General features: G+C 45.3%; 1 protein-coding gene across 5 annotated transcripts in view; it reads right to left on the bottom strand.

Moving 5' to 3' along the window:
- Window positions 1–639, bottom strand: part of HPS3 (HPS3 biogenesis of lysosomal organelles complex 2 subunit 1) — a 41,826-nt gene extending 41,187 nt beyond the window's left edge. For 4 of the 5 annotated variants that reach the window (XR_001104853.2, XR_001104854.2, XM_012437032.2 and 1 more), the window contains exon 1: window positions 334–550. Coding sequence is in view for 3 of the 5 variants with exons in the window: in XM_012437032.2 (XP_012292455.2) it covers window positions 334–550 (217 nt within the window). In the remaining 2 variants the exon portion in view is untranslated. Of the gene's footprint in view, window positions 1–333 lie in introns of all 5 variants that reach the window. The other variant, XM_012437031.2, reaches the window with a different exon arrangement.
- Between the last annotated feature and the right edge of the window lie 8,820 nt (window positions 640–9,459).

Below are 9,459 nucleotides of genomic sequence, written 5' to 3'. Positions count from 1 at the left end.
GTCTTTGAAATCTTCCGCACTGAAGAGTTTTCTGTTGTTGTTTGCTTAAGTATCCGAGATGAGTGAAATCCAGCCAGAGGCCTTTCTGCCATAAACGATGATGAAGAGGAGAAGTCAGCGTCTGCTCCCCCACAGACGCTGTGCTTGCCAGGACAACCATAGAGCTCAACGCGACTTCAAGCAATCAGCGGCCAGACCCAGGAAGATCACCCGGCACGTTCCGGGAAGCAAGAAGTCCCATCCCCAGCTAGAACTGCAGCCCGGATGCTCGGTCCGCTAGTAGGAGGCCCCGAGCCGGGCCCCAGGCGGCCGCTGGCTCTCCCGGTTACTCACCCGCCTCGCTGTAGGCCAGGCGCAGCACCCGGCCCAGAGTGGAGAAGGCACACCGCGGCTGGCACAGCTCCTGGCCGGCCACGGTGAACGCCTCCACCTTGCAGCCCGCCGCCACGAAAAGCGCGTCACGCCCCCCGCCGCAGAACCGCTCCGGCTCCAGCTTGCAGGGCACTACCTGCTGCGACCCGAACGGGTGCAGGTTGTACAGCTGCACCATCCCGGCGGCCGGAAGCCGGATGGCCCAGTGTGCCTGCCCCGCAGGGCGCCCGGAGACCCCGCGCCGGCCGCAAAGGTAGGACCACTTCCGCGAGCGAGCCAGCAACACCGAGTCACGTGAATGCCAGAGGGACCCGCCTGCGGCTCCGCTACTTAAAGAGGCCGCCGCTGGGCGTGGCGGGCGAGGAAAGCGGTCACGGCCGCCCAGCCCTGCCCGCGCTCGCGCACTGCAGTGTTTTCGGTCTCCGCACCTCCCACTCCGCCGCCCGGAGGTCGCCACCTCTCTACGCTCCGCGTTTGGTGGATGCGGGGACTGCTGGGTCCTGGCCTTCGTCTTTTACTGCTTCGGGCCAGGCGGGATGTTTTGGCTTTTGAGTACGTTCTGACAATTCATCATCTATCTTGTAACATTTCGTACTTACTTTTAGGAGCGTCATTCGTGTCTCTTCAGTAGCCCGAGCTTCTGGAGGATAGGGTTGCAAAAACTGAAATGGGGTGCAACTCGAGGCTAAACACTAAGAGTTGCTCAGAAATACTGGAAATTATAGAATAGTTTGGCTGGAAAGAGCAATGCCTTGAACGTCCTTGGCAAAAAGCCATATTTGTTGAATGAAAGAATCCGTGGACATCATCTTGTAGGCATTTGACAAAAGATTAGTTTGAACCCCAGAGGACAGAAGAACTAGGAGGGAAATCCCCTGGCTCTCAGTCCAGTGCTCCTAAGACTATGCAGTAAATGATCTATTCCTGACTTCTCAACGTGGAGTTCACAATTGCAACACTTTCCCTCTTGTTTTAAACAGATTTAGATATAACAAGTAGTATAACTTTTTCCAATTCACCTAGAAAATATATGTGTTAGCATGGATTGAGGGATGCTGTTTTATTTCGGCACACAGGGACATAAATGAAAGTGCAAAATTTTCTTCAGTCAGTTTCCAGTTCAATCACCCTCGTGAGCCCTTTATTTCAAGAATTTGTAAATTAGGTGCAATTGGATTGAAGTTAAACTTACCTCCCTTTCCTAGGCCCTTCAGATGAATAAAGTACCTCTAAGTAATGAGAGACAACAGGTTCGTCAAAGTCAGTGAGACAGAGAAGTAGACATGGAGGTAGCTCAGGTTAGGAACTAGGGCTGAAAAATCACAGAAGGCACCTATGGAAAACAACCAGACTATAGTCCACAAGTTATTTGTTCTAGATACAACACTTGCAAGCGAATATTACAATCAGTAGCAAAAAAGATTTCTTTCCACAAATATCTGCCATATTATTCTTTTTGGGTTAATTTTCTCCTTCAAGACTGAATTCTCCTAATTCGATTTTCTCCTAATGAAGACTGATATTAACTTTAATGTAATTTCACCTGCATAAAAAGAATATCTATTTTGGAGAAAGCAATGAGATTTGCTCAAAGCCTGGAACCCCAGTCCTTCCTAGAGATAAGGTCTTTCCCTTATTATAATCACTGCACCTGACTCGTCTAAGATTTTTTGGGAAAAGATCTACTCAATGGAAGGTGGGGCATGTATCTGGTTTCCATGTTTGTCAGGAGCTGTGAGCAGGAGCTGCCCACTTGTATTCCTGTCACAAATGCGGGGGCAGCAATGGCACATAATTCCTCATGGGAAGTTGTATTTGTTTGCAAGGGCTGCCTCCAGATTAGCAGGGACTACAGGCGCATACCACCACAGTCTGGGTGGTTTAAACAATAGACATTTCATTTTCATAGGCCTGGAGTCTAGAAGTCTGAGATCAAGATGTCAGCAGGTCTGGTTTCTCCTGAAGCCCCTCTCCTCGGCTTGAAGATAAATACCTTTTTATTATGTGCTCATATGGTCTTTCTTCTGTGTGCCTGCATCCCTGTTGTCTCTCTCCTTCCTTATAAAGATACCAGCCACATTAGAATAGGGTCACCCTTATGATCTTATTTAACCTTAATTCTTTCTTTTTTTTTTAACGGAGTCTCACTCTGTCGCCAGGCTGGAGTGCAGTGGCGTGATCTCAGCTCACTGCGACCTTGACTCACTGCAATTCTGCCTCCTGGGTTCAAGCGATTCTCATGCCTCAGCCTCATGAGTAGCTGGGACTACAGGTGTCCACCACCACGGCCAGCTAATTTTTGTATTTTTAGTAGATGGGGTTTCACCATGTTGGCCAGGATGGTCTCAATCTCTTGACCTCATGATCTGCCCACCTCAGCCTCTCAAAGTGCTCGGATTACAGGCATGAGCCACCGCACCCGGCCAACCTTAATTATTTCTAAAGGCCCTGTCTCTATGTACAGTCACATTCTGAGGTACTGGAGATTATGGCTTCAACATATGAATTTTGGGGGAAAGATGTAATTTAGCTCACAACACATGCATTTAGGGTAGTGCTCTGTTGAAAAGGGTTGTCTTGAGAACTTCCTTCCTTTCTTCCTTCCTTCCTTCTATCCTTCCTTCCTTCCATCCTTCTTCTCTTTCTTTTCTTTCTTTTTTAAAGAGATGGGGTTTCGCTGTGTCACCCAGGCTGGAGTGCAGTGGTGTGATCATCGCTCCCCTGTAGCCTTGACCACCTGGGCTCAAGCAGTCCTCCCACCTCTGCCTCCAGATTAGCAGGGACTACAGGTGCATACCACCACACCTGGCTAATTTTTAAATTTTTTTGTAGAGATAGAGTCTCACTATATTGCCCAGGCTGATCTTGAACTCCTGGACTCAAGCGATACTCTTCCCACAGCCTCCAAAAGTGCTAGGATTACAGGCATGAGCCACTGCATCTGGCCCTAGAACTTCTTTAAGCTGTTTTTGCTGGGAGGATTTAGGGTACTATATGGGTAAAATGCTCCCCCTGGTTTATTCTGGGTGACAACACTTCTGGGGATGGCTACAAATGGTTCTGCAACAGCATGGACAAAGGGCTCTACACAACCAGCCTAGAAAAGAAGGATTCTGGATCTCTGGAGCACCGATTCCCTATCCCATCTGTGAGGTACCTCAGGATATCTACATTAATCTTAGAGAATTTGTTGAGAAAGTCACTCACAAAATGTCATTTACTTCTCACTTTTTATTACTATATGTTCTCAAAGTTCTCTCTGGAAAAGTCACAAAAATTGAACAAGGAAAGTGTATAGGAATTCCCAAAAGGTAGCTGATCACTATTGCATAGGTGGCTCCATTGTTTTTGCCTCTTAAAAAAAAAAAAAAAGAGCCTCAGAAAGATTTTTTTTTAAATTAGGTTGGTGGTGTAAGCATGCTTCCTGAAGAAGAGAATGTGACTCTCTCAGAGCAATGGGTGAAGTGGTTTCCGCACCGCTAAACAACACCATCATGACTGTCAGAGAAGCCCAAGGCATGTGGGGAAATCAAGCCCTAGCACTGAGGTGTCCAGCCCTTGGCCTTCAGATAGAGCAGCTGGTGGGGTGTAAGGAGCTGCAAACTACAGCTCCAAATGGCCCTCCTTCTCTCTTCCCTAGCCTCCTCTTCTCTCTCCTCTCTTCCCTAATTTTTATTTTTTATTTATTTATTTTTTTTTTTTGCCAGAGTGGCACAGGCAGGCCACTTCTGTAGTTTTCCTGGCTTGCTGCATTTAGAGGGTTTCTCACATTTGCCTGTAAGATCCCCCACATTCCCAAAACTAATACTCTCATCTTGACCCATCGGCAGCATTGTATCACTCACTCTTCTTAAATCATTCTCTTCTCTGGGCGTCTGATAGTCCCCTTCAGATTTTCCTCCTCTGTCTTCTTTACTGGATCCTATCCCTCTGACCTCTAAAATTAGATGTCCTTGGACATGTTCTCTCCATCTATACTCACTCTTTCAGTGAAATCAACCAATCCTTTAAAAATTATCTAAATACTAAGAACCCCTGAATTTATATCTCTAGCTCTCAGTTTCCTTGAGCTTTGACCTTGAATATCCAATTGTGTTAGGCTGTTCTCACACTGCTATGAAGAAATACCCAAGACTGGGTGATGTATAAAGAAAATAAGCTTAGCTGACAGCTTTGCAGGCTGCATAGGAAGCATGATGCTGGCATCTGCTCAGCTTCTGGGGAAGCCTCAAGAAACTTACAGTCATGGCAGAAGGTTAAGGGGGAGCAGACACATCACATGACCAAAGCAGGAACAAGAGAGAGAGAGGAGAGGGGCCACACACTTTTAAATAGCTAGCTCTCTCAAGAACTCACTCCCTATCATGAGGATAGTAGCAAGGAGATGGTAGTAAACTATGCATGAGAAATCCACCCCCATGGTCCAAGCACCTCCCACCAGACCCCACCTCCAACACTGGAGATTGCAATTCAACATGAGATTTAGGTGGGGGATCCAAACCATATCACCAATTTAACACCTGTATTGCCTAAGAGTCATTTTCAGACTTCAGATGTCCAAAACTAAACTTCTGATTCCTTCACACCCTGCATCCACCTCTTACCTTAACTAACTAGGTAACTGGCACCAGTCACTTAGGCCAAAAGCCCAGGAATATCATTGACCCATCATTTTCTCTCATACTCTACATCCAATCCATCAGCCAATCCTGTCCATTCTGCCTTTAGAATCTGACCATTTTTCACCATATCACCGATACTATCCCAGTTCATGTCACCATCATTTCTTACCTAAGCAAATGCCTTCTAACTGGTTTCTCTCCTGTACCCTTATGCCCCTCTAGTGTGTTCTCCATAGAGCAGCCAGAGACCTTTTTAAAAAGTACTGTACCTTCTTTTCCCTCTCCTCCTTTTCTCTATCACCCAAAAAATTCATCTTAAAACTATTAGATGGGGTAAAGTAAGACCACCATAGTAAGGGGAGGAGGAAGCCATGCAAGTGAAGAGGCAGAGCCCAAATGGAATAAAAAGGGCATCCACGATGGGGTGGTACAGCCTAGTGTAGGGAGTCAGATCCCAAAAAGGGTGAAGAGGGCATCGCCATGGTGTGTCAGAGCCTTATTAGTGAGGAAAGCACTCATGCAAGACAAGGAAGGCATCCGCACATGAGGTGTTAGAGCCTGAGCAGGATGCAGAGAATGTCCCTGCAGGGGGAAGGGGTGGCCCAGGATGAGATGTCAAAGCCAGTGCAGGGTGAGGAGGATGTTCTTGTGGGAGGGGCAGCCTGGCATGGAGGGTTGATCTATTTGGTAAATACAGTATATGAAGAGTGGGAAGCAAGTTTCTCACTGCCAGCAAAGGAAAGGACAGTATAATTACCAAAAGGAGAAAATCAGAAATAGTCAATAATAGGAAAAATGGAAATTGTGTATCATGTGATGGGAAGCAGTAAGAATACAGCATCATTTCTGAGATCTTTCATTAAAATTGCATAAGCTGAATTTAATCATGAGGAAAACATCAGACCAATGCAATTTGAGGAAGATGCTATGATGAATTAAATTACAAACGAATGACAGAAAAATGTCTGGAAAATCTCCAAATATGTGAGAACTAAATAGCATACTTCTAAAGAAGCCATAGGTCAAAAAATTAACCAAATGGAAAATTAGAAAATATTTTGAACTGAATGAAAATAAAAACAAAAAAACATAATACATATATTATAAAAGATGAACGAGTTCAAATTAATGACCTCAGATTCTACCTTAAGAAACTAGATCTCAGAATGGGGGAGATGATTTTAAAAAGAAAAAATCTGGTTGCATTGATCCCTTTGTCATTATGTAATGTCCTTCTTTGTCTCTTTTGATCTTTGTTGGTTAAAAGTCTGTTTAATCAGAGGCTAGGATTACAACCCCTGCTTTTTTTTTTTCTTTCCATTTGTTTGGTAAATCTTTCTCTGTCCCTTTATTTTAAGTCTATGTGTGTCTTTGCACATGAGATGGATCTCCTGAATACAGCACAACTCAAATGACCATCAACAGACGAATGGATAAACAAATTGTGTTTTACCCCTACAACGACATACTACTCAGCAATAAAAAGGAATGAACTATTGATATACACGACAACATGAAAGGATCACAGAATAATTATGCTAAGTGAAAAAAGCCAGACAAAAATAGTTCATCCCGTATAATTCCATTTATATGAAATTCTAGAAAATATAAACTATAGTGACAGAAAGCAGTAGTTTGCCTGGGTCTGAAATGGGGGGTGTGGGTGTGAGAGAGGGGGAGAGTTTATAAAGGAGCACAAATAAACTTTTGGGGTGATGGATATGTTCAATATCTTGATTTCAATTATGGGTTTATAGAGATATGCATATGTTGAAATATTACATTATATACTTAAAATATGTGGATTTTTTAAAAAAGACCACAAGACATATGACTAAGAAAATTATTCCAAGTTATACTGATACTTAAAGGTAAAGCTCACTATATTACTTCAACTACATAGGAGATACTAAATATTTGTTCAAGAATTTCATATGTGAGAGAGAGGGAGAAAGAGATAGTGCCACTTCCCTACTCAGAACATTCCAGTGGCTTCCCATGATACTGAGATTAAAAGAAAAATGTCTTAGGTTGACCTGTGAGGCCCTGCAGCATCTGGCCTGTGTCTCTCTCCAACCTCATACCCTACCACTAGCTTTCATTGCATCCTAGACACGGAACCCCTCTCAGAATGCCTGGACACAGAAGTCAGTATTTTTTTATAGATTCCAATATGCAACAAAGTTTAGGAAACACTGAGTTTATAGACACCTTTTTTGGCTGTGCTTAGAGCACCGATTAAATAGAAGCCCTTACTCTGAGATGTTGTTTCATTTTTCTCACTAATGTGTATAAAACCATGAAAGTATGTCCTCAAGTTCTAAACAAACTAGATTGTGCTTCAGATGAATACTGTTGGTCAGTAGCGACCTCTGGCGGTCTGATGAGAACATAAACTAATAATTTTTTGGTGTAGGACCACTCCTAACACAGGAAAAAGCTGCCAATGACCACTCCCCCAACACACCCCTCCCCTACATACAGATATTATACAGAAGGGGAAACAGAGACCCAGAGAGTAATCGATAGTTGTGGAACTGGAGCCTGACTGGTCCACATACCTCTCCTTCCTCTCAAGGGCATCCTCCCCGAGAGTAGCCTCATCTTCTCATCTTCCCATTATAAGTAAAACCAGCGTTCACTAATAGCTTCCATGTTCTTTTTCTAGCTCCCAAGCATGACCCTGGTTGATACCTGCAACTGCCAAACACAGCCACGTGACTGACCTCAGCCAGAGTGTCTGGAGAGTAATGGTGGTCCCTCTCCTCTGTACCCCAGGGTTTTGATTTTCCGTCTGGGGTAGAAGGAAAAAGTTGCACTGTTAGGTAGGAAAATCTGATGGACGGGGACAAGATACAGGCTGATTTTTCTGGTTAAGGATGACAGTTCCCATTTAACAAATTAGAGGACTAAGGCCCAATGAACGTAAATTGTCAAGACCATTTATCTCCACACATTCCTTATCTCTGTCCTGAATCCAAGGGCCTCATACCAGGTGGGGAAACTAAGACCCAAATACAGAACTGTGCTTTCCAGGTAGGCTTCTGAAAGCCCCTGGCTGACCTGTAGCACCAACGCTAATGGGACACCAGAGGTGTGACATTCTCAATATGAAGTAATAATGGATGATGCCAGAGTCCAAAGGAAAAGTAGTCTGAAAGAAGCTAGGATAACGGAGTTGGAGGGCAGAGGTTAAAGATTCAGGGTGGAGGGGAGGGATCCTTGAACCTAGACTGGGGGAATGAGTTCCTGAAGCAGGAACTGAGCAGGATTTGAGGACTGAAGATCCAGGAGCAGGAGAAAAGGGAAGCCTGGGGCCCCATATAGGTGTCCTTTCTAGAGACAGACTGAGAATAGCCAGAGCTGCACTGCTCCTACCTCATTTTGTGCAGCAGATGCCCAAGCGTGGAACCCCTAAAGAACAAGAGACCTTTCAAGCCAGTGTGAACAAAAGAAGACCTGGAGGATAGATAGGGTTCTCTATCCCTTTCTAGTCACCTGCCTCTGCTTGACACAGGAGAATCCAGCGGCAGCAGTGGAGAGTCCTATCCTTTTCACTCCCTCCAAAGTCTCAATTTCTTGGAACTTTTATTGACACCATGAGCTGCCAAACTGTCACATCTAAGAGAGGCTTCACAGACACCTTATCCAGGAGAAAGCCAGAGGCTATCCTGGTTCCCACAGAAAAGGGAAAGACAAGGGTTAATGCTGTCCTCTGTAGTCTGGATGAAAGAAAAGCTTTCAAACCCAGCGCAAAGCCCTGCGGAACTTTCTGGGAAGTGTAGTCCTGAATGAAGAGGGTGGATTTCAGAAGCACTCTGGGAATAGTAGCTTTTGCGCTCCGGATGCTCCTGACCTGCTCGGCTTCTGCGCTGCGCTCGAGGCAGGGGCCTGATCTTGCACTTAGTGGGCACTTGTCAGGCGCCGCCTGTTACCACCAGAGGTCGGTGGGTGCGACTGTTACCCTTCCGTTTGCCTCTCTGTCGAGGGTCGCTAAGACTTTACTGTGGCATGGGACTTAGTGTATCCAGAGCTCACATTCTGGAAAGGGCTAATAAGGAAACCGACAAAACATCGTGTGCTAAAATTGTTACCTTGGGCAGAAGCGCGTGGGTGGGAAAGTTTCCCAAAGGAACTGAAGTTTGAGCAGAAATCTGGGGCGCCTGTCAGCCGGAAGCTGGCAAGGCGTACAGGCAGGCCTGGGAGAGGTATCAACAGGCCCAGGGACCAGGGAGGAGTTAACAGAACTTAAACCTTTGGTGGGGAGAGTAAAGGGGTAATGGAGAGAGAGGTGGGAGTAGGGAGAAGGACCACCCAAAGTCAGATTGAGCAACTTGGACTGTGTGCCTAGGACAGTATGGAGACATTAGAGCTCTAGGCAAAGGTTTTATCTACTCGAAATTGGATTTTAAAACAATCCAGTTCCATTGTGGATGGTAGATTGGAATGACTGACATTGGGGCCA

Source organism: Aotus nancymaae, unplaced genomic scaffold, assembly GCF_030222135.1.
Source record: "Aotus nancymaae isolate 86718 unplaced genomic scaffold, 86718_ANA_hifiasm-v0.15.2.pri h1tg000019l, whole genome shotgun sequence".
In the NCBI taxonomy this organism is placed as follows: domain Eukaryota; kingdom Metazoa; phylum Chordata; class Mammalia; order Primates; family Aotidae; genus Aotus; species Aotus nancymaae.
Note: the sequence above shows the minus strand (reverse complement) of the source record. Positions and strands in the feature narration are given on the sequence as shown.